The sequence below is a fragment of the Pleurodeles waltl genome, chromosome 9 (assembly GCF_031143425.1).
Source record: "Pleurodeles waltl isolate 20211129_DDA chromosome 9, aPleWal1.hap1.20221129, whole genome shotgun sequence".
Classification (NCBI taxonomy): domain Eukaryota; kingdom Metazoa; phylum Chordata; class Amphibia; order Caudata; family Salamandridae; genus Pleurodeles; species Pleurodeles waltl.
The window spans coordinates 340,526,562-340,551,005 of NC_090448.1; the positions used below are offsets into that span (position 1 = coordinate 340,526,562).

At 43.5% G+C, this 24,444-nt stretch overlaps 1 protein-coding gene across 1 annotated transcript in view; it reads right to left on the bottom strand.

Moving 5' to 3' along the window:
• Positions 1 to 5,871: 5,871 nt before the first annotated feature.
• LOC138259279 (SPARC-related modular calcium-binding protein 1-like) overlaps positions 5,872 to 24,444 on the bottom strand; it is a 425,517-nt gene continuing 406,944 nt past the window's right edge. Inside the window, exons 10-12 of the mRNA XM_069206897.1 lie at positions 24,000 to 24,099; positions 23,661 to 23,908; positions 5,872 to 6,520 (exon numbers count right to left, since the gene is read on the bottom strand). Of these exons, the coding sequence (XP_069062998.1) occupies positions 23,668 to 23,908; positions 24,000 to 24,099 (341 nt within the window). The 3' untranslated portion in view covers positions 5,872 to 6,520; positions 23,661 to 23,667. The remainder of the gene's footprint in view (positions 6,521 to 23,660; positions 23,909 to 23,999; positions 24,100 to 24,444) is intronic.

Here is a 24,444-nt window from a genome sequence, read left to right on the forward strand (position 1 = left end):
TGATTGAATGGATCCTAATGATTTGGCTGTTATCACATTAACAGGGGCACTTTTGCCAATCTACTCCATGTACCTTCAATATGTGCTTGAAATTTGTGTGGGTTTTTTGGGACCTATCTGCACAGTAAGCATTGACATGTACTTTAGTCTTCTACTGGCATGTTCATGGATCCTTCTGTCCGATCTTGTCAACACTGTTACCTGACTGCTACTTGGCTAATTATAATTAATCTTTTTTTGGTGCTTTTTTACTGAACCAGGACATCTTTGCAAAATTATTAATCTTCTGCTCACCAAGCATCTCCCCTTTGGACCAGGAAATCTTCACTGTGCCTTTCCTCCACTTTGCCGACAGGGGTACTGGATTGTGGCACTCTTGGATACCACTTTGCACCGTGAAGAATATTTTGATTCATGTCCATTCATAGGCTTTTATAAGTTTGAGGGATCTGCCAAGGTTCAATATGTTTTTCAGAGGCATTCTCTGTCCCCCTGAACTGGTACAGCTTAAATGATGGGGTAGCTTGAATGATCTAAACACTTATTTCGTTTTTGGAATCAGTCACTGTACACATGCTCACCTCTTCGCAAAAACAAGGGCAATCACAGAAATTGCTCCTAGTCCAAATTTACTACTTGCTTAAAATCTGTGTTGAGTGTAAACACATCATCCTTTATCAGTGCCCATTGGTTTCAGGGTGATCAAAAGTGTATGGTTTATATTATGAATCCATTTTCATCAGGACAAAGATGAAGGGCCTGATTTAGAACTTGGCAGACAGGTTACTCCATCACAACAGTGACTCATGTCCTGTCTGCCGAAATCTAAATCCCATTGAATATAATGGGATTTAGATTTCAGAGGACGGGACATCTGCCACCATTGTGATGGATTAACCCACCCGCCAAGTTCTAAATCAGGCCCTAAATTCTCTTTGTGGCTACACTTCTAGGTTTTTATTTTGAGTCATTGAGGTCTTTGATATCTGTCTTAGCATTTTTTAGAAGAGCGTGATTCACTGATTTTAAATTTTATATTGCCATGTTCTAGAAAATCTTGATCAGCTGAAACCGTGGAGGGCACCTCTCAATTTTATGGTCTGTAATATGCTTCTTGTGCACTGTATCTGAAGCAGCTACCAGAATCCTACCTAGCTAATGCCTACAGTATGATTTGTTGGAAATACATGATGTGTGTGCATGAGCTGAAGAAATTCCTGTTCAAGTCCCAAAACTACATTTCAGGTCTTGGTTGGCCAGTAAAAGACCCAAGCAGCCTTTTGTACTTAAATTTATATGCAGTATACTCTCACTCCAGTTCCAAATAACCCAAGAATATCCTGAGAAGTTTCTTTTACAAGGACACACACTGGCATTTCCTGTTTCAGCCAACTCTTTTTTCCAGATCAGTTTAAATCTTTTAAATAAACTACAACCATGGATTGGTATAAGCAATGTGTTTTTTTCAATTTTAGGAACAGTTTTGTAGATTTTGGTAACTTTAAATATTCAAGAGAAAAGAATGAAACTATTGACTGTCTTTACCATAAACAACAGAATGAGCATATTTATAGAATCTACAAATGATCACTTCAGGGAACCTTCCGAATCTCAACAATATTTTTAGCATAAGGGGAGAAATATATAATATACATTTTATAGATGAAGAGTAGTAGGGTTTAAAGGCTTCCAGTCCCTGCAGAGAATACCAATCCACGTCATATATAATATTTAATTAACTATATGCAACACTGCACACTTAAAGAAGATTTAAGGATGTTTTTCTGCACAGTAGTAATTTTTCCTCACAATGTTAGAATGTTATTGGTGATTGGGAGCATGTTTATTGTTGCTAAAGGGCTCTGGCTTTAGGGTTTTCTTGTGATCTTACTGGTCTCTTGAGCACTAAGGATCCTATCATTCCCAACACCAGTGTGGCTCTTCTGGGTGTTGATGAGCGTGAACCTACAGACGAGCCTACAATGTGTAATTAGTATTACTTTGATTGCCAGATCGCTGATCATGACACACTGAAAGTCATAAAAGTCTCCCCCTCCGCTACAATAATTTCACAAAAGGTGCTAGGTTATGGTGGCAGAAGAATTGTTTTAGCTATGAACCAATCTGATTAACAAAGCTGCTAGAATCTGGACTGAGTACGGTGAAAGTCTCAGTTCTGGAATTTAAGTAGCTTCTATAGGTCAGGAATAAAGTGCATACTGATACCTTGATGAAAGGTTCAGTACTTAGAGCACACGGCATAATGCAATCATGCAAAGGGTCTATTGTGAGAACTCTCGTAATGTTCCAGTATTGGGAAGCGATGCATAGTGTAAGGCAGTCTACATTCATTTTGAGCTGGAATATTCCATATTGGGCTTGTGGTGGATGGTGTAGGTATGAAGTGATTTGCCCATGACTTAGAGAGTAGGTAATTTCCTGTTTTTTATGGCACCAACCCTACTTTCTGAGGGCAAGCCAATACTGTTGAGGTACAAGCACACATTAGTTCTAAACACTGTGGCTCTGATTTGAGAGCCTAGAGCCACTTTAGCACTGCCTTAGCGTAATTTTTTAAAACTTTAAGGTGGCCTTTCCCCCGCGTCATATTTACAAAGTGCCGCAATGCATGCATTGTCCTACTTTGCAACCCTGTGTGCTGCATTATGCCTTTGCCAGGCATAATGTATGCAAAGGGGGCATTCCCCTGCTAGGGGGCTGAAAAAATGGTGTAAAATATCTAAGAGATTTCTTTGCATCATTTTTTTCTGCACTTTTAACGCCTGCTCAGAGCACACGTTAAAAGGAGACACACCATTGTATACAATGGGCCTCAATAGGCTTTGCAGGATTAGCTAAACATTTTTTACGCTAATCCTGCAAAGCTCCGAACTAGCGTCAAACATTTTGTTGACCCTAGTTCCCTAACTACCGTCATGGTGCGCCGTATCTAAGATACAGTGCACACATGGTGGCATTAGGGGGGTGCTAAGGGGTGCAAGAAAAGTGGTGCAGCACTAGGTGCAGTGCCACTTTTCTTAAATCTGGCCCTGACTTTAAAAGTACTGGGCAGGGTGGCATGCCCCTCATACGATTTCTAGGCAGCTCACGGAGTACGGAGAGGTACATTTCAAGAGCTTTGACAGTACATGCTGCAAATCAGGAGAGAGGTGAGGGTTCTGGCAACGTGTCAAAACTGAACAGCACCAGACACTGGTGAAAGCTCGTCCTAGTTCAGTATTTTGAAATACTTCAAAACATCTAATAAAGAGGAAACACACAGCGATGGCAGTTATCGGGGTCAGACTGGGACAAAAAAAGGCCTTGGGCACCAAAATAAAAGTAACCCCGGACAGGGAACCAGATAACTAAAAATGTGGCCCACAAGTTTTGAACTTTTAAAGTCATGCTTTATGAGCGTTTTGAAGGGTATTGGCGACTGCATGCATTTGTGTTTGCTCTAGGCAATGTTTGTGGTAAAATCTGAGAAATCAGCAATGAAAACCTGCCCACCTGGCCAAAAAACACAGGCCCACAAACAGCTAAAAAACAGTTAAAGTTTTTGATTCGTCAGACCAGCCCCTCGGGCCCTGCCTGATTGCCCTTTACGTCAGTCTGACCCTGGCAGTCATAGTTTAGTGAGTGGCTTCAGGCGGAATCCATAGGTCCAGAATGGTAGTAAACGAAATGCTCTTTGAAGAGATTAATTTTCTTTTCAAACATGATATGCAATGCTGTGAAGTTCCAGGTCCAGCGGCGGTTTCTTCTCAAGGGCAGGAGAATTTCGCACCCCCCCCCCCAGCCCAGACAAATGCTGGGCATGTCGCAGCAGAAAACTGCCTATGCTTCTGGCAGCAGAGAACTGGAGCAGTGCCTGGACTGGATGCTCCAAAGTGTGCATGTCACTTTGGCCGGCTAGAGTGACATGCACACTTGAAGCTCTCCACACTGCTGCCTTAAGACAGCTGGGTGGATACCAGGCGCAGGCCTCCAGGGCCTGAAGGAGCATTCAACCAGCACGTTCCATCCAATCCAGGTACTTCTCTCATGCTAATTAACAGCATGAGAGCAGCATCTGGATTGGTTAGGGGAGCTCTTCCTCTACTGGAGAGCAGAAGAACTCGGGGGAGTGTGCGTAGCCCGTGGGTAAGTGCCTTTTTTTTTAATTGTGTAATGCATGCATGTGTATTGCTTGTAAGTGTTTAGTGCAGTGGTTCCCAACCTTTTGACTTCTGTGGGCCCCCACTTTATCATTACTGGAAACCTGGGACCCTCACTTAATTATTATTGGAAATCGGGGACCCCCCAATAAGTCATTATTTAAAGCTGGGGACCTAATCTGTTAATATTAATACGTTTTCTAAGCGGTCACGGACCCCCTGAGGAGGCTTCGCGGACCCCAGGGGTTCCCAGACCACAGGTTGGGAACCACCGGTTTAGTGCATGTAAATGTAGTGTTTGTGTTTATGGTATAGTTAACGTTATTTGGGCTTTTGGAGGCAGGGGTGGTTTACTTTGGGGTTTTGGAAGCAGGGGGTGTTTTTTTGTTTTTTTTGCAAAGTGCTGGGGCACTTCACTCGCCCTGCCAATTTGAAAGGGTACAAGCCATCGCTGTCCAGGTCCTGTGTGTTAACCTTGGCCCGACATGTTTTATTGTTTTTTCTTTTTTCACTTATTCATTTCAAACCTGCCATTAACTTGGCTGGTTGTATTATAGAGTCTTCTCTAGAGAGTATGTTTCAATGACAGCTAAGGCAGTTTGTGCTTTACATGCAGGAGTAGCCAGCAAAGAATTTTTAGGGCTGGGTAATATGATCACTTTTCTTGCATCTTTTCGAACAGGTGAACTGAGATAAACAGATGCTATCAATAGGCTCAGCTGTCACTCAGTACTCTGGTTGTTACGGTGTGTCCAACACCCAGCTAGGAGAGGACCAGGTACTGAACTTTGCCTCACCAGCATCCTCCTGATAGGGTTATCTTGTGTGATGTTGTGAAGCTGGTACCATTTGAACTGGGCCTCCATGGCAACATGAGGCTTGCAGGAGAGAATGCTGTTGATCAAGATGAACTGTTCAGCACTGTCAGAGGGTTCAGGTAAAAGGCATCTAGATTCATGATAATGAGCCAGTCCCTGACATTGGTGTGTCTGTTTCTGTTGGTGGCGAGTAGGAATTCTGTTTTTTGTAGGCTTTAGCACTAGGCAGGCAGTTGACAGACATGTTTGAATGAGGGGTAGAAAATCTTTTAGGCAGTGGATGTCTTTGGCTAATAGACTTTCAAATACAGCTAAATAATATCACGGTATCAAGGCATTTTTGCTTCTGAAACACTATGCACCTTGTGAGATGGCATAATCAGAGTTTGTGACTGTAATACGTATACTCTTTTTCCAATTTTAAGGATTAATGATAAGAAAATGTAACTGTTTTTCCAACGTTTTCTTGGTGAGGAACACCAACTCATCCGGGGATGGTAGGGCTTTCTTGACACACCACACAAGTTTTGAACTGTTCTACTTGTGCCACTTCAGAGCATTTGCATTTTCAGCCAATTAATGTAAAAAGTGTGCTACGTAGTACACCTTTAACATTATGACCCTGTCTTTTTTACAAATATTCATGATGGGAAACCCTCATAAACGTCACTCGTCGCAATGCCCAATTCGTAGTAGGTATTCAAGTCCTACCACCTCTAAAGTGCACCAGATGACTCTGCTTAAAGTGAAATTGGAGAAAACATATTTGAGCTTCTCAAACTAATTCCTCTAATAAGAGTCTGTCTCACCATATCCTCTTTTCCCACTCGGCTTTTCACCCTGCCTTTGCAGTTTAGCTTAAAAAACAGAGCTTATGTTCAGATATCACTTTTCAATTACGGTACTTTATTTCCATTTAGGTACTCCTGTCTGCACAATCATATATTTATGTAATAACTTATAATACAAGACTATATTTAACATAATTAATTACGAAAATACAAACTCAACCAAAAGTGCTAAATAAATGAAAGCGGGGAAAGCCTTGTGCCAATACAAATGCCTCTCCAGCAAGATACCATGCCACAAGAAATCCCTCCCCTAGATAAAGACACCTCACAAAACCCTGGTGACATCTCCCCAAAAGATGCACCTCACCAAAAGAGGCCATCATCCAGACAGGCATCTAAATCAAGAGTTATGTCACCCACACACAGGGCTCACTTGGAGAGAGATGCCTTAACCAGGGAGACATCTCACCAACACAGACCTCACCACAGGAGACACCCACTCCAGAGAGAGGCCTCAGCCAGGGGGACAGCTCCCCCTGTGAGATGCGGAGCTGAAAGTCAGTTGTTGAACTAGGTTGTTTCCTAAACACCAGCAGCTTGTGCTAGGCTTAGATGCTCTCTGAACAGCCAGCTTCTTCCCTTGTCCCTCTGACACCATCCACAGTTGATTCTACAGCCAGCAAGTGGAGAGCCAGTGCTGGCCTGGCTGGAAGATATAGCTGATTCCTTCTGTGTTTCTTGTCGGAGCGGTCTGTGAAGAGAGCATGGAGGACGTTAGGTGGATGCCACCTGTTATAACAACAGTACATTCAAATTTGTACATTTGACCCTTGATTTAAAGGTGAACTGAGAACTAGAACTCAGTCACCTACATGCATTTGTTTTATTTAGGTATGGACTTGAAATGTGCATACAAAACACAGACACACAAACACACAAACACACACACACACACACACACACACACACATGCACACACACACTTGTTCTCTCTTTCAACCTAATCTTTTTTAGGTCCTTGTTTCTACTATGAGCAGATTTTCAAGTATGTCTGCCTGACGTTATTATGTATAGGATACGGCCTACACCTGCAGTGTTAACTGAAGTTATACATAAGTACTGTTGGACAATTCTCACAATGTGGCTACAGTATCCCTTCAAAGAGACGTATGCAAATATTCAGCACCAAAGGCTCAAAGGGAGTAACTGCTGACCCAGGGGGATTCTCAATGTAATAGGGTGCACAAGGATATTTGACTCTGTACCCTAATTTGTTGGCACCTTTGGAGGGAGTCCACCAGAAGTGTAAGGTACCCAAAGGCCATTGTTTGTGCCATGTGCTCCGTGGATACATATGGTAAAAAACACTCAATGGACGTGTCGAAGTTTTCATTGATGTGTAATTTTGGTTGACAAATTATTTGTGTGAATTAGTGGGTTTTAATGATGCATATGGTCATAACCGATGAACTAATGATATTGCACTTAAAACGATTTGATTATTTTGTTTAGAAGTATGATTAATAATGTTGTATAGTTATGCCACAATTTTGTGGGAGAAAATACTTATTTAAAATGGTTGTTGTTGGACTTTTGCTTATGCAGGGTCATCCCCAGTCTTTTTGCCTCCTGCCTCCTATTTGTTTCTGACCTGTCGCTGTTGGCTTTTGAACTCTGAGCACTTTCCCACTGCTAACCAGTGCTAAAGTGCATACGCTCTCTGTGTGAAATTGTACGTAATTGGTTCTCCATGACTGGCATATTTGTTTTACTGTTAAGTCCCTAGTAAAGTGCACTAGAGGTGCCCAGGGCCTGTAAATCAAATGCTACTAGTGGGCCTGCAGCACTGGTTGTGCCACCCACATAAGTAGCTCTGTAATCATGTATCAGACCTGCCACTGCAGTGTCTGCAAAAGTGTATTTTTACACTGTAAATTCGACTTGGCAAGTGTACCCACTTGCCAGGCCTAAACCTGCCCTTTTCTTACATGTAAGGCACCCCTTAGGTCGGCCGTAGGTAGCCCCAAGGGCAGGGTGCAGTGTATGGATAAGGTAGGACATATAGTAATGTGGTTTATATGTCCTGACAGTGAAATACTGCCAATTTCGTTTTTCACTGTTGCAAGGCCTGTCTCTCTCATAGGATAATATGGGGGCTACCTTTAAATATGATTAAAGTGTAGATTCCCCTAGAGAGTAGATGGACATGTGGAGTTTGGGGTCCCTGAACTCACAATTAAAAACTACATCTTTTAGTAAAGTTGATTTTAAGATTGTGCATTTGAAAATGCCACTTTTAGAAAGTGAGCATTTTCTTGCTTAAACCATTCTGTGACTCTGCCGTGTTTGTGGATTCCCTGTCTGGGTCAGTTTGACAGTTGGATTGTTTTTCACCTTGCACTAGACAGTGACACAAAGGGGGCTGGGGTGTAACCTGCATTTCCTGATTAGCCATCTCTGCTAGGAGGGAGGGGTGGAGTGGTCACTCTCATCTGAAAGGACTGTGCCTGCCTCTGACAATGCCGGCTCCAACCCCCTGGTGTGTGTCTGAGGCCTTGCCTGGGCAAGGCAGGATTTCACAAGTAGGTGTGAGTCCCCTTTGAAGAAAGGTGACTTCAAAGACTAAAATGGGTATAAGAAGGGCACCCAAATCTACAGACTTTAGAAACACTTCTGGAACCAAGAGGAACCTCTGCCTGGAGAAGAGCTGATAGCTGAGGAAGAAGTGCTGCCCTGCCTGTGACTGTGCTTTGTGGAGCTTTCCTGCAGTGCTGCTTCTACCATAGTAAGAGGGCAAAGACTGGACTTTGTGTGCCTTCCATCTTGTGAAGAAATCTCCAAGGGCTTGAGCTAGAGCTTGCCTCCTGTTGTTTGAAGTCTCAGGGACAGCAAAGACTTCTCTCTGCCAGCACCTGGAGTCTCTGGAGAGACTCCTACTCTGCCCTGTGGTGTCCATCCAGTTCCTGGGACCCTGAAAGGAGAAGCTGCCAGCCTAAAGACAAGAAAATCCACGCACAGAGCGCCGTGCGGGGAAAAGATTGACGCAAATCCGATCTGGGGCTGAAAAAACGGCGCGCCGCCGGCTCCGCAGCTGTACTGCCATTTGATAAAGTTTTGTTTTGACCAATGACTTTGTGTTTCACCACTGCGCATATTAGTTGCTCAATGTTCACCAGTAGCACATGGTATGTTTTGTTCAGTTTAGCCGCCTATGGGCTTTGACATTGCATTAGCCATTACATTCTGTATTCTGCCTATTGGCTTTGACATGCTGTATCCAGTCTAGCCGCCTATTGGCTTTGACATTGCATTCCTATTGGCTTTGACATGATGTATTCAATTTAGCTGCCTATTGACTTTGACATGCTATTAGATATTCTGCCTATGGGCTTCGACATGATATTATACATTGCATTTTGTATTCAGCTCAGCTGCCTATGGGCTTTGACATGATATTATACATTGCATTTTGTATTCAGCTTAACTGCCTATTGGCTTTGACATGATATTATACATTGCATTTTGTATTCAGCTCAGCTGCCTATGGGCTTTGACATGATATAAGACATTGCATTTTGTATTCAGCTTAGATGCCTATTGGCTTTGACATGACACTAGACATTGCATTTGATATTTAGGTTAGCTGCCTATTGCCTTTAACATGACATTGCATTTGATATTTAGGTTAGCTGCCCATTGCCTTTAACGTGGAGTTAGACATTGCAGTTGAGAATCCAAGCTGTATTTTTCCAAGCTGTGTTTTTGCACAAGAGAACCAAGATGTTTTTCTCACAGTAGACTAGACATGATAAGAGAGAGTACATGGGTGTTGTTTTTTCTTCGCTTGAGCTTGGGAACAGGAGTAGTCTTGGAGACCTGGCCAGTCTCCAAAAGGCTTGCTCAGTTTCCCGGGTCTGAGAGGAGGGGGCACACCTTTGTAACGAATGTAACAGGCTGCAGAGGGACAGATTCGAATCTGCCGGACCTCGTGCTGGAGCTTGGCGCCAGCTGCCAGCAATCCCGTGTGGGTAGATGAATCTCTCTTTCTCGCGGCTGACAGGGGTCCTCAGCTTGCAGACCTTAGAAAGATGAAGCTGTGAATAGTTCCCACACGGTGAAGTATTTGTTTTGCTTTGCATTCAATATCTTATAAATATAACCTGCTGTGTATATTGCAAACTGATATATTTTGTTTGATTAACGCGGACTTGAAAGCTACTAATTCGTCATTCATAAAAATTGTGGTTGGGGAAGAATTAACAACAATAAAAGTCTTCTTTGACCTCAGAAGTGCATTTCTGTTGTGTTATGTTAGTGCTTAGAAACTAGATAAGAGGAAAGCACTACAATTGGTACCAGAGGTCGTGGGGTGTCGGTCATTAAGAGGTGATTAAGGGGGTTTGACGAGTTAGTAGATTTCTAAGTGCACACTTTAAAAGTGTAATTGTTTTTGTTGTTTGGAGAATTACAGAAATTGTTTTTTGTTGTTTGGAGAATCACAGTAGCACGGCAGACCATGTCATGTGTTGTTAAACTGCCTGATGGTGCTACGAAAAACTGTGAATTGTTTGTTGTTTGGAGAATCACAGTAGCACGGCAGACCATGTCATGTGTTGTTAAACTGCCTGATGGTGCTAAGAAAAACTGTGAATTGTTTTCTGTTTGGGGAATTACAGAAGAAAATGCATGTGTAGCTAGAATGCCTGATGTAGAAAACGTGTGTTTTGGAAGTAATGATGACAGAAAGGTCTGGATACCTTTATCTGCTTACAGAGAAATGCAGGAGAAATGTAGGCAGTTGGAACATGAAAATAGGAATTTACGTGAGCAAATTAGCCCGACTGAAAGTTATAAAAGGGCTGTTTTTGAAGAATCTTTCTTGTCCCATTCCAGTAATGAGGGGGTTAAGACAGCTCCGAGCTGCACTGAGTTTGATAACACAGACGAGAGAGACCAGAATGTGATTTACGAGTTACTGTTGCAAAATGCACAAGTAAAACGAAAGATTTTAGAGCAAGAGACGACTTTCATTAGCTTGTTTGATTTTTGGAAAAAGAATAGCCCTAATTTGAGAGAAATCCTAACACTTTTGTATATGGTCACTGTGAAAAATAATATGCAGCTGCGCGCTTGTGATTTGGCAAATGAAATAATGCAGACTTTAGGTTTCTGCGCAGTGCAAGAAGGAAATACTTATGTACATGTAACTCAAGAACAAGGAAAGAAAATAGTGCCCCTAGCTAGAATCATACAATGGATCTGGTACTTGCAAGACAGGGCTAGAGTACCACAGATAAAAGAATTACCGATGAAATTGTGTGCACCATTTGAATTCGTGTCTACTGAAGATAAAAAGCATGTTTGTTTTACTAATGATTCATTGACTGAAATGTTGTTTTCTGGCACAGTAGAAGGAACAGCGTTGTATAATGTGTGTCAGATTTTAAAGCAAGAGCTACGTGAGATGTGTAATTTTTACGCTGATTTTTGGTTCTTTGATAATGTTTTAGCCACATGGCTTGTACCTAACTGGTTCAATTACCTTGCAGATGTTAATGAGAAAAATTCAGAGAGAGAAGTGTACACCCAGAATTCTGCCTTAGTGGGGATGGCTAAGTGGGTGCCCCAGAAATGTGAACAGCTGAGAGAAAAAGCCACTTACAGGTGGGCAGAGATGAGAGAGATGCCTATTCCCCTAGATTTGATAAAAACTGTGCAGCATGCACAAAAGCAATCTGTCATGCAAGCAGTCACAGAGCAGTTGGGGAGAGGAAAGTTACCAGGACAGAAATGGCAAAGTGATCAGGTTTTAGGGAGAGTGATTGCTGCAAATTACCAAGGAAAAATCGAAATTATGCTGATACCTAGAAAAGAATCTGATTCATTCATACAAATTGGAGACAGAATGGCCCAACTTGGCAAAAATGCAGTGAATGGAGGTTTGTTAAAGAAGAAGTCTGCCCCAGCCCTTCTGACAGTGCAAGAAAAGGGAAGCTGTGGCGCAGCAGATAAAAACCTCAGTGCTGATGTGTGGGCTGAAGCCCCAAGTGATCCTCCAGAACCTGCAGTAAATATAACAAAGGGCCTCAAAAACGTCCTGCTGATTATAAAACAGGGAAAGAAAGAGGAAGGGTGCAGTTTAAATGAAAAATGTTATTTGCAAGAAAAGTCATACTTGTTTCTTTTGCAGATCCTACCACGTTTCGCCACTGTCCCTGAGTGTGCTGTGTGGTCCCCCTTCCGGTGTGTGCGTGTGGGGTCGGGGAAGGGACCGAACCCCCAACCTGAACCTGGCTGAGTAAAGTGCCAGCACCATGGATCCACTTTGCGCAAACTGCGCCTTCAGTTCAAGTTCAACTTGTTTGATTGCATTCTTCCACCGGAACTAAGCTGTGTTTTTTCTTTTTTCCCTCTCGTATGGAACTCTGACTTTTGCTTATCTTCCAGCAAACCTTTCAGGTGGACCGTGCACCTTTACATGAGCAGAACTCATGCCACATCAAATTGCTAACACTGTTGAATTAGAGACTCATTCAGAGTATAAAAATTGCCCAGTCTTTTCTATGTAGATGTATCTGAGGTGAAAGGTTATGAAATCAATGTGTTAATCCACTTCTATTGCTTTACAGGGATTGCTTTGATCATAATGTTTTTTTGTTTGTGCTGATGTTTTTTTTTGTTTGTTTGAAACAAGAGATATGTGAAACAAAAATTCATTGGTCAAAGGGCGGAATGTACTGCCATTTGATAAAGTTTTGTTTTGACCAATGACTTTGTGTTTCACCACTGCGCATATTAGTTGCTCAATGTTCACCAGTAGCACATGGTATGTTTTGTTCAGTTTAGCCGCCTATGGGCTTTGACATTGCATTAGCCATTACATTCTGTATTCTGCCTATTGGCTTTGACATGCTGTATCCAGTCTAGCCGCCTATTGGCTTTGACATTGCATTCCTATTGGCTTTGACATGATGTATTCAATTTAGCTGCCTATTGACTTTGACATGCTATTAGATATTCTGCCTATGGGCTTCGACATGATATTATACATTGCATTTTGTATTCAGCTCAGCTGCCTATGGGCTTTGACATGATATTATACATTGCATTTTGTATTCAGCTTAACTGCCTATTGGCTTTGACATGATATTATACATTGCATTTTGTATTCAGCTCAGCTGCCTATGGGCTTTGACATGATATAAGACATTGCATTTTGTATTCAGCTTAGATGCCTATTGGCTTTGACATGACACTAGACATTGCATTTGATATTTAGGTTAGCTGCCTATTGCCTTTAACATGACATTGCATTTGATATTTAGGTTAGCTGCCCATTGCCTTTAACGTGGAGTTAGACATTGCAGTTGAGAATCCAAGCTGTATTTTTCCAAGCTGTGTTTTTGCACAAGAGAACCAAGATGTTTTTCTCACAGTAGACTAGACATGATAAGAGAGAGTACATGGGTGTTGTTTTTTCTTCGCTTGAGCTTGGGAACAGGAGTAGTCTTGGAGACCTGGCCAGTCTCCAAAAGGCTTGCTCAGTTTCCCGGGTCTGAGAGGAGGGGGCACACCTTTGTAACGAATGTAACAGGCTGCAGAGGGACAGATTCGAATCTGCCGGACCTCGTGCTGGAGCTTGGCGCCAGCTGCCAGCAATCCCGTGTGGGTAGATGAATCTCTCTTTCTCGCGGCTGACAGGGGTCCTCAGCTTGCAGACCTTAGAAAGATGAAGCTGTGAATAGTTCCCACACGGTGAAGTATTTGTTTTGCTTTGCATTCAATATCTTATAAATATAACCTGCTGTGTATATTGCAAACTGATATATTTTGTTTGATTAACGCGGACTTGAAAGCTACTAATTCGTCATTCATAAAAATTGTGGTTGGGGAAGAATTAACAACAATAAAAGTCTTCTTTGACCTCAGAAGTGCATTTCTGTTGTGTTATGTTAGTGCTTAGAAACTAGATAAGAGGAAAGCACTACAGCAGCTGAGAAACGACGCTCGCAGGAAACGCAACCGAAAAATCGACGCACGGAGCAGGAGAAACGACGTGCAGCATCGCTGACGGAGGCTGGGAGATCACAACCTGCGCTGCGGGATTTTCAAATCATCGTGCGGCTGGATTTTTGACTCAAGTACCGCCGTGCAGAGTTATTTTTGACGCACACCCGCCCGTGCGGGGTTATTTTTGATGCACACCAGGTAAATTTTCACTCTAGCAGCGCTAGTGTATTTTTAAAACTACTTAAAGACTCTTTTTGATTTTTAATTGATAACTTGACTTGTGTATGGTGGATTTTTGTCGTTTTGGTCTTGTTTTGTTTAGATAAATATTTCCTATTTTTCTAAACTGGTGTTGTGTCATTTTGTAGTGTTTTCATTAAGTTACTGTGTGTGTTGGTACAAATACTTTACACCTAGCACTCTGAAGTTAAGCCTACTGCTCTGCCAAGCTACCAAGGGGGTAAGCAGGGGTTAGCTGAGGGTGATTCTCTTTTACCCTGACAAGAGTGAGAGTCCTTGCTTGAACAGGGGGTAACCTGACTGTCAACCAAAGACCCCATTTCTAACATTGGTGATCAGCAGATGGGATTTGGACTTGTATTTGTACTTGACATACAGTGATTAAGTGTACACTACTGTTTGAGTTCAGACCACTACGTGACCACATACTACTTGTTTGGTGATCTTTTGCTTTTTCTCTTAAGGACTCCTTTTTGTTTTACTTCCATGATTTTGCTGTTCCCTTGACTGATTCTTTTTACTTCATTGGGAACTTATTTTCTGCCTTTGGAACTTTGCACTTGTGACCATCATGTCTCAATCTGGAGATGCAACAGCTGGAGCTGTGTTTGAAATAGAGAAACTGAAGGAGTACTCAGTTGCTCAATTGAAACAGTTCCTTAAAGATCTTGACTGTCCCACTGAGAGCTCCACCAGGGAGGGGGAGCTGCAAAAGGCACCGAGGGCCTGGGTGACAGTCAAGAAGGCTGGAGGGCACACAGAGGAGGAGAATGTGGGTGGGGAAGTGCAGAGGATACACAGTGGTGTAGTGGAGGTACCTGTTACGCCTGGGGGAGGGTCCCCAGGAGGGGTAGCAGGGTGTCATCTAAGGGTCTGACTCCTAAAGATGTGCAGGACAGACAGGCAGAAAGGGCTCGCCAGTTGGAGGCAGAAAAGTTGAGGATGCAAAGGGAGTTCAACGAGTGGAAAAGGGACTTAGAGATAAAAAGGATGATTTATGCTTATGAGCTTAAATTGAAAGAGCTGGAAGTCATGAGGGCTGAGTCCAGCTGGAATGGTGGCAGCAACAATTGTATATCCAGTGCTGCTGAAGAAGTGCACATGCCCAGAGATGTGGTGCCCTACTTGAAGAAGGGAGTTAACACACGCCAGGAGGTTCAGGGGTATGAGGTAGCTCCAATGATGCACAGGGTCCCTGAGGTGGATTGGGGAACTGGCATGGGGAGTCATATTCCTACTGGTGGGAGGGACACTCTACTGACTCTAGGTGAGAGTGACAGGGAGAGGGGTTCCGCCCAGGTAGAAGTCCTGGTTATGGAGTGTGAAGACATCCCAGAAGAGTGTGGGTTGAGTGTCAGGGACAGTCAGGTACTGTCTCACCAGTCTCAGGAGGGTGATGTGGGGTGCTTTTTCAAAGCAGAGTCACTGGATGGTTGGATGAAGGGTACTTTGGTTAATTCATGTAAGGGGCTGAGTGATGTAATTGCTGGAGAGCATATGTCTAGTCCTTATTTTCCAGAGCTACGCCAACACCAGGTGGAGTGTGAGTTCTCTGACCCCAGGGAGCTTACAATGGAGGCAGACCTCTTGGTGAGTACCAGAGAGTCTGAAGAGGCATTTGGGGGGGCTCCTGAGAGGAGTGGTCTAGGTATTTCCCAACCAGGTGAGGTAGGGAAGGATTGTAGTGTCCCAGGTAGGTCCCAGTGTAGTGGGATGGGTGAGGGACCCCATGTCCAGTCTCTGAGGAGAGGGAATGGGGATGGGCTGAGGTCCAAGGTGCCCGAGATCCAGTCCCAGGTCCTGGAGGGTTCCATGAGGGAACACCAGGAGGGGAGCCTAGCCTGTACCATAGGGCCATCTGTTGAGGAAGATCCCACAGTGTCAGGAGAACTTGGGGGGGCAGCTGTAGCCAGCGTCCCACCAGTTCTGGTGTCTGGCAGTACCACTCCTAGTGAGGGGGTGCAGAAGTCCAGACAGAGGGTTGAGAGGGGGTTGCGGACCCCAGTGGAGAACCTGGAGGGTCAGCTCTGAGAGCAGAGCCCCCCAGGAATGACCTTGGTGAGACCATTTCTGGGTTGGGGGGAATCCAGACTCTGTCAGATGGGCAGAGGTCAGGGGACCTGCGCCAGCCAGACTCTTGTGTGGCCCTTGGGGACAGCGTGTCCCTTGAGGGGGGTAAGTGTGCCCCCCTGGAAGTCCTGGGTTGCCAGGCGGTGGTCCAGTCTGTGGGTACAGACCCTGGATTGGAAGGCCAGGTTCAGGGTGTCCCCCCTGACCTGGAGGAAGGGGCTACTGCTAACAGTGCCCCTACCATGTTGTCTTCTGGGGGGGGCACTCCTAGTTGGGTGGTTCAGGACCCCCGAAGAGAGGGCAGGGGGAGGGAAGCCTCACCCCTGGCCCTGGTCCAACCTGAAGGTACAAACCCCAGGTTGGAAGACCAGTTGCAGGTTAACAGCCCTGCACTGGTGGAAGAATTGTACAGGACTGCTTCTACAAGCACCCTGACAATTTTTAAATCTGGGGGTGCCGCTCCTGGATGGAGGGTACAGAGCCCCAGAGGGGAGGACCAGGGTCAGGTTGTCATCCCTGACCTGGTGGGAGGTAGAGTGGTCAAAGGGTGTCAGGCACCTGGGGCTACCGCCCCCCACTCTCCACAGTCACAGTGGTTGGAGAGGCCTGAGGTCAGGCTCTCATCCCTGACAGTTGTCAGCGGTCACTGTGGCTTGCTGTCCTGGTGGACAGAGTTGCCCCTGGGGGGGGGAACGAGAGTCACACCCCAGGGGTGGAGTGGGCAACACCACTGTGTTGGCCCTGGTGGTACTATCTGCCCATTGCAATACATCTGTGAGCAAAGTAAAGTTAGGCGCTGCACAGATGGTGTCTGCAGATGTGGAGAAGGGTTCCCCATGGGTTAGCTTAGTGGGCCCTGAGAGTATGGACAGAGGGATCCAACTGGAGTCAGGAAGGCGTAGAACTGGAACATACCCCTGCTGTTGTGGGCCTGGGTCCTTGTTCTATCGCCCCAATCAGGGAAGTACATCAAGGTTTTGATTGTTCTCCCCTGGCTTTAGGCTGGTAGGGGGTCGTGTTGGACTTTTGCTTATGCAGGGTCATCCCCAGTCTTTTTGCCTCCTGCCTCCTATTTTTTTCTGACCTGTCGCTGTTGGCTTTTAAACTCTGAGCACTTTCCCACTGCTAACCAGTGCTAAAGTGCATATGCTCTCTGTGTGAAATTGTACTTAATTGGTTCTCCATGACTGGCATATTTGTTTTACTGTTAAGTCCCTAGTAAAGTGCACTAGAGGTGCCCAGGGCCTGTAAATCAAATGCTACTAGTGGGCCTGCAGCACTGGTTGTGCCACCCACATAAGTAGCTCTGTAATCATGTATCAGACCTGCCACTGCAGTGTCTGTAAGTGTATTTTTACACTGTAAATTCGACTTGGCAAGTGTACCCACTTGCCAGGCCTAAACCTGCCCTTTTCTTACATGTAAGGCACCCCTTAGGTCGGCCCTAGGTAGCCCCAAGGGCAGGGTGCAGTGTATTGATAAGGTAGGACATATAGTAATGTGGATTATATGTCCTGACAGTGAAATACTGCCAATTTCGTTTTTCACTGTTGCAAGGCCTGTCTCTCTCATAGGATAATATGGGGGCTACCTTTAAATATGATTAAAGTGTAGATTCCCCTAGAGAGTAGATGGACATGTGGAGTTTGGGGTCCCTGAACTCACAATTAAAAAATACATCTTTTAGTAAAGTTGATTTTAAGATTGTGCATTTGAAAATGCCACTTTTAGAAAGTGAGCATTTTCTTGCTTAAACCATTCTGTGACTCTGCGGTGTTTGTGGATTCACTGTCTGGGTCAGTTTGACAGTTGGATTGTTTTTCACCTTGCACTAGACAGTGACACAAAGGGGGCTGGGGTGTAACCTGCATTTCCTGATTAGCCATCTCTGCTAGGAGGGAGGGGTGGAGTGGTCACTCTCATCTGAAAGGACTGTGCCTGCCTCTGACAATGCCGGCTCCAACCCCCTGGTGTGTGTCTGAGGCCTTGCCTGGGCAAGGCAGGATTTCACAAGTAGGTGTGAGTCCCCTTTGAAGAAAGGTGACTTCAAAGACTAAAATGGGTATAAGAAGGGCACCCAAATCTACAGACTTTAGAAACACTTCTGGAACCAAGAGGAACCTCTGCCTGGCGAAGAGCTGATAGCTGAAGAAGAAGTGCTGCCCTGCCTGTGACTGTGCTTTGTGGAGCTTTCCTGCAGTGCTGCTTCTACCATAGTAAGAGGGCAAAGACTGGACTTTGTGTGCCTTCCATCTTGTGAAGAAATCTCGAAGGGCTTGAGCTAGAGCTTGCCTCCTGTTGTTTGAAGTCTCAGGGACAGCAAAGACTTCTCTCTGCCAGCACCTGGAGTCTCTGGAGAGACTCCTACTCTGCCCTGTGGTGCCCATCCAGTTCCTGGGACCCTGAAAGGAGAAGCTGTCAGCCTAAAGACAAGAAAATCCACGCACAGAGCGCCGTGCGGGGAAAAGATTGACGCAAATCCGATCTGCGGCTGAAAAAACGACACGCCGCCGGCTCCGCAGCTGAGAAACGACGCTCGCAGGAAACGCAACCGAAAAATCGACGCACGGAGCAGGAGAAACGACGCGCAGCATCGCTGACGGAGGCTTGGAGATCACAACCTGCGCTGCGGGATTTTCAAATCATCGTGCGGCTGGATTTTTGACTCAAGTACCGCCGTGCAGAGTTATTTTTGACGCACACCCGCCCGTGCGGGGTTATTTTTGATGCACACCAGGTAAATTTTCACTCTAGCAGCGCTAGTGTGTTTTTAAAACTACTTAAAGACTCTTTTTGATTTTTAATTGATAACTTGACTTGTGTATGGTGGATTTTTGTCGTTTTGGTCTTGTTTTGTTTAGATAAATATTTCCTATTTTTCTAAACTGGTGTTGTGTCATTTTGTAGTGTTTTCATTAAGTTACTGTGTGTGTTGGTACAAATACTTTACACCTAGCACTCTGATGTTAAGCCTACTGCTCTGCCAAGCTACCAAGGGGGTAAGCAGGGGTTAGCTGAGGGTGATTCTCTTTTACCCTGACTAGAGTGAGGGTCCTTGCTTGAACAGGGGGTAACCTGACTGTCAACCAAAGACCCCATTTCTAACAGTTGTAGTTTATATTGTTCTGCTCATTTTGCTCCTGCTCATTCCCCCTCCTAATCAGTGACCTGCCGCAAGTCTTCTCTCCTCAGTTTCCATGAAACACACAGTGCTATTATACAAAAGGACTATTATATTAGAAAGCTTGTATTGTGAATGAAACTTTCCATTGTGTAATTGATGTAAAATGTTGAAGGATTATCGCCGGAAGTTCATATGCAGGAGTGAAAAAAAAGGTCAATTCTATGAGCTATTATTTCAGAAATGTTTTATATTGTGTTGTTCATCTACAGAGTGCAGTTGCTGAGGAATCAAGCATAAGATTTCTCTGTTCCTTAAGAAATGGGTTATTATAAAGAAACCTGAATAATTATGTGGTTGTTTTTATTGTTCTGTAAATATGCACCTTTTAAATAGACAATTTTAATGCAAATTTTCAAATTAAATGTTTTTTATAAGCACAGACCTGTACCTTACTTCTTACGTATTTTATGTAGCCTTTTGTTTTTTTCAGCGAGTGGGAGTTTTTTTTTAAAGAATGCCATTCATCTGTGCAATTTGTGAATTTAAAAAAAAAAATATGTATAGAATTTTTGTGCTTAAGTCTTTTTGGTGTTACTCAATTACTGGCAGTTTTTACACAATGAATGATATGTATTTAATTTTGAATTATGTGTTTTTTGGATATACTTTTCTGACTGTGATGTAACAAGCCAGCTTGGCTTCCCTTATAGCCAGCTTCAGTATTAAGAACTTTGTAAACAATGTAGATATTATTTGCTTCAGAGAAACATGGTCGGCAGAGCCTCTGACTATAGAGGGTTTTTCTAAAATTCAGTTGCCCGCCCACCAAAAAATTGTTTGGAAAACATATTGGAGGTCTTGCAATATACATTAAGTTAGACGTGGCTATCAAACTGGTAATTTGGGAGAAATCAACGAGCAACATGCAAGTGATAATTATTTGTGGCTTAGCCTTATGTAAAAAAAAGCATCCCGGTAACAGTTGCATATATATGAACCCCCATCAAGGAAAGAAACAGATGATAGTTAAATCTATATTCGACTTACTGAAGGAATTTGTTTACGAACACCCAGGGCATGAATATGTGATGGCAGGAGATTTTAACATTCGCCAGCTTGGTTAGGAATCAGGGCCCTGTTGAGACCCAGTAAGATAAGTTATAGAATCTTTCCTTAAAGAATAAGATCTCAAAAAGACAGACAGCCGCAGCTTAGCAGCGGGCACACACATTCCAACTTTTAGAAATATATCCACAATAGATTAAATCTTTTTAAGCCCAGCACTAATGTGCAGGTGCTCAAGCCACAAGGCGGTTCATAGACCTGAAAGTGATAATAACCCGGTGGTAATAGAAGTCGATCTTGGCGCAATGAGACATGAGCTCTATAAAGCTAGTGATCGTCTACTCATTGCAGGCTTATGCCCATTAACAAAACAAATTAAATGGAGTGCAGCCTGCAAAACAAAATACGAGGCATGGAAGCAGGCTAATGGCCCAATAAAATTTCAACATGGGCAGATCAGATAATTGACCGATGGGGGCACGTTCTTAAGAACCTTCAAGCTCACCTTTGCAACAGAGTGCAGGCTGGCCACACTGGGGGTAAAAACAAAGGGTGGACAAGCTGCCAGCAACCAAGGAATGTATACAGTACCAAAAGGAGGTACCATCAGGCAGAAAGGGGCTATAAGTGGAACAAAACCCCTGCAACGGAAGTCCTAAGGAGGCTGGCACGGAAAGATTGCAAAAGAGCACTATGGTCATTGAAGGTAAAAAAGACTGGAAAATGCTGGAAACGCTAGGTTGAACTGCTACTGCCTAATAGAAGCAGAGAATTCTGGGACTATATCAGCTCTTTGCTATATGCATCCAAAACCAGTGCTAATTTGATCTCTGCCAGTGGTTGGGAAAGGCACATGGGAAATCTTTATGAGGACCCAAAATATGCAGAGGCTCAAGAACTCACTGGCGGGTACTGCAAAGAGGATGGGTTAGATGACAAGACAGTAACAGTCACTATTAAAACTCTGCAAATGATCCTTGGTAACATGAAGCGAGATGGGGCTCCTGGGCCCAATGGCCTTCCGGGAAGCATATTCAAGTTGATCAAGTGTTGGGGCGAACCTCTGACTGCTCTATTTAATGACTGTCCTCACTTTTCGGTGGTTCCAGAGGGCTGGAAGGGCTCATTACTTCAACCCATTTACAAAAAGGGGGTACTACCCGTCCTGAAAATTAAAGGCTGATAGCCTTATTAGATGTAGATGGAAAGCCTACGCAAAGCCTACGCAAGGGTCTTGCTTCAAGAGCAGGAAAGCTGGATATCAGCAAATGACATCAGTCCCTCATATCAATCTGGCTTTAGACCTAGCTTTTCTATGTTAGATAATGTCTTTGCACTTTCATATCTTGGTCAAAAAGCATTGAAACCCTCATCTCACCCACTCTTTGCATGTTTTATTGGTTATAGCGCAGCCTTCGATGGGGTGGTGTGTTACATCCTTTGGAAGAAACTAGCGACCTGGGGGATACCAAGGAAACTGATTGCATCAATAATGGCACCATACTCCAACACTTGGGTATGAATAAAAATCACAAACACACGTTACCAGGAAGATTCTTACCAACAAAGGTCTAAAGCAGAGCTGTGTTATTGCCCCCACTCTTTCTAATTTATACACAGCTGATCTGGGTGCGGAGTTGCTTAGAGGAAATACGTTCCCTCCGAGACTGGGACAATCTGTTCTCCCCATAATCCAATACGAGGATGGCCTAAACATACTGCACAGCTATAATGAAAGAATTGCCCCTATATTTTAATGTATTTATTTAGGAGGCTATGCAATGTATGCACCCACATCGGTTTTATGTGGGATTATGTTGCTTAACAGTTTTTGTATTTTATAGGCGTTTTTTTCTTTTATTGTAATTTGGTGCAACGATTTTAATTAATCATGCAATAAAGATTTTCATACTTCAGACTTCAATCAACAAAAGATATTGAATGACTGATTTGCCAGTGTGAACTCTCAATGATCATATCATGCTGAACATGCAGTTTTATTAATTGTTATACATAAAGTACACATACAAACCACTGGATTTAAATATTCTGGGGTGATTTATCATTTTCCTCCCGAACCTCCGTCTGATTATTTGGGGATTTTCTTTTCCTCAGGATGCTGTCAATACTTTTTATGAGTTTGACACTCAGAAGCTAGAGTGATTTAATTGCCTAAATGGGGGTTTTATTATGATTTATGATTCTGTGTTCTGTACCTGAAGCTTAGTGTCAAAATATGCATTTCTCTGTGTAGTGTTTTATTAACAATTCTGTAATATATATTTTAAACTCTATTTTGAATACGACCTCAGTAACTAATAGTCCCAGTACCTATTCTGAATTTTACTTTGCTAAATTATTCTTTCATTGAGGTGGAAGTCAGTCTCTTATTGCTAGATCAACCATACATGCTTGAGCTGAAGTGTCTCCCACCCACTTGAGGAGTTCTGGGTACCCAATGAAGTAATGTGGTGTTAGATTCAGCCGGTGCCCAACAGGAAAAGCTGGTGCAGGGTCATCAGTGGGGAGAGCTGCTGCTGGTTGTCAACTGGGGATATTTTAATCTAGGAGCCTAATTATAAGTGGCTCATTAAATTCTCTGCCATATGTAAACCCTGTTGATGCACAGGATGGAATTACAAGTTTGGTTTTATTTAATACATAATTATTGGATGTGTTAAATAACCCAACATTTGTAAAATTTCGGCAGGTATAACCTGCCAAAATTTAACAGGGGAAAACAAACAGTGATTACCGTATCTTGAGGATTTTGTTGAGTTAAACACCAGAATCCACATTATTCCCCATATACTCATAATATGTGTTATTTATAGCACCCTATAAATGACATACACCATGGTATCGTTATTTATCAGGGGCGATAATGCCTCATCCTGTAATCACGCCCTAGGTGTCCTGTTGTGATAGCTACTTCTGGGTGCTCCTTTACAACATTTCGTGGACAGCAAGTGCAGTGTGTCTATAAGCTAAGGTTGGTCTTTTGTTTCTGGTAAGTGCTATCCTCACATGAAAGTACCAAAAAGAAGTATCCTATTAGACACAAGGGTATTAAGTTTGCATGCAGTCTTACAGCAATGCTTTACTTTTGTGTCTTGCTGAGCGAGTGACTATATCGCACTTAGTCTTATGTGTAAGTTATAACTATGCTTGATATTTTATATGCCACAAATTGTTTTTGCAGTTCACTGAAACACATGTGGCTGTCCAGCTTATGTACGGGTTGAAGAAGGTGACTTCTTTGGCATTGGTGGATTCGGGTACCTGTGTATGTCCTTTGTGGGTCATGGGTGTTGTTGATTTTTTTACACTAAAGGAAGCTATGCTGAGAAGTGGTTTCTTTACAAGAAGGCACTCTCATTACCACAACATTAGCTGAGTCCCAGGCAGCCCTTGAGCTCATGCAATGAGAGTTGCTTGTCGTTGGACAGGTCACAGTACTCCATAAACTTGCGTATGCAGCGCTTGGGTCGGGTGTTCTTCTTCATGTATAGTTTCAGAGGGCGCATCTCCTTCTCGCTGATGCTGTTGCTGAAGTCTTTGTCCAAGCGTATAAAATGCCAGCGCACTGCCCGATCCTCCAGAGTAGGACCCAGCATCCCATCAGACTGCCTGCAGTGAACACACAATTTTTTCTCATGCCGTTACTTTCATTGTATTTCCCCATCCTAGGCCTTAGAACTGAACAGCCCCCACCACTTACCGCCTGATTGTTAGTGGGACCACTTTAGACTGGGCCATATCAGAAGCAAGGGCCTTGAGAAGATTGGTGAGAAATTCCACCTTCTTAGACCCAGGGCAACCTATGAGTCCGAGGAAAGAAGACAGAGTCAGCAAAGGACTGAATTGGATGGCGGGTCTACCTCCTCCAAACAGAAAAAACAGTAGTGACACGGTTGTTCCACTGCATTTCAACCACCAGAATATCATGATACAAAAATATTGAAGACAAAATATCAAAGGAGAGAATATTGAAAGGTAAGTATATATATAGTTAAGTATAGACTTACTATTCTGAACTTCACATCTCCATACCTTGGAGATATATATATCACCAACCTACACATATGTGGAGTTATATGTAGAAAATCTAGACTTACTTACCTGTCGATATTGCATTTTTTTATATTTTGTCCTCCATATTGTGT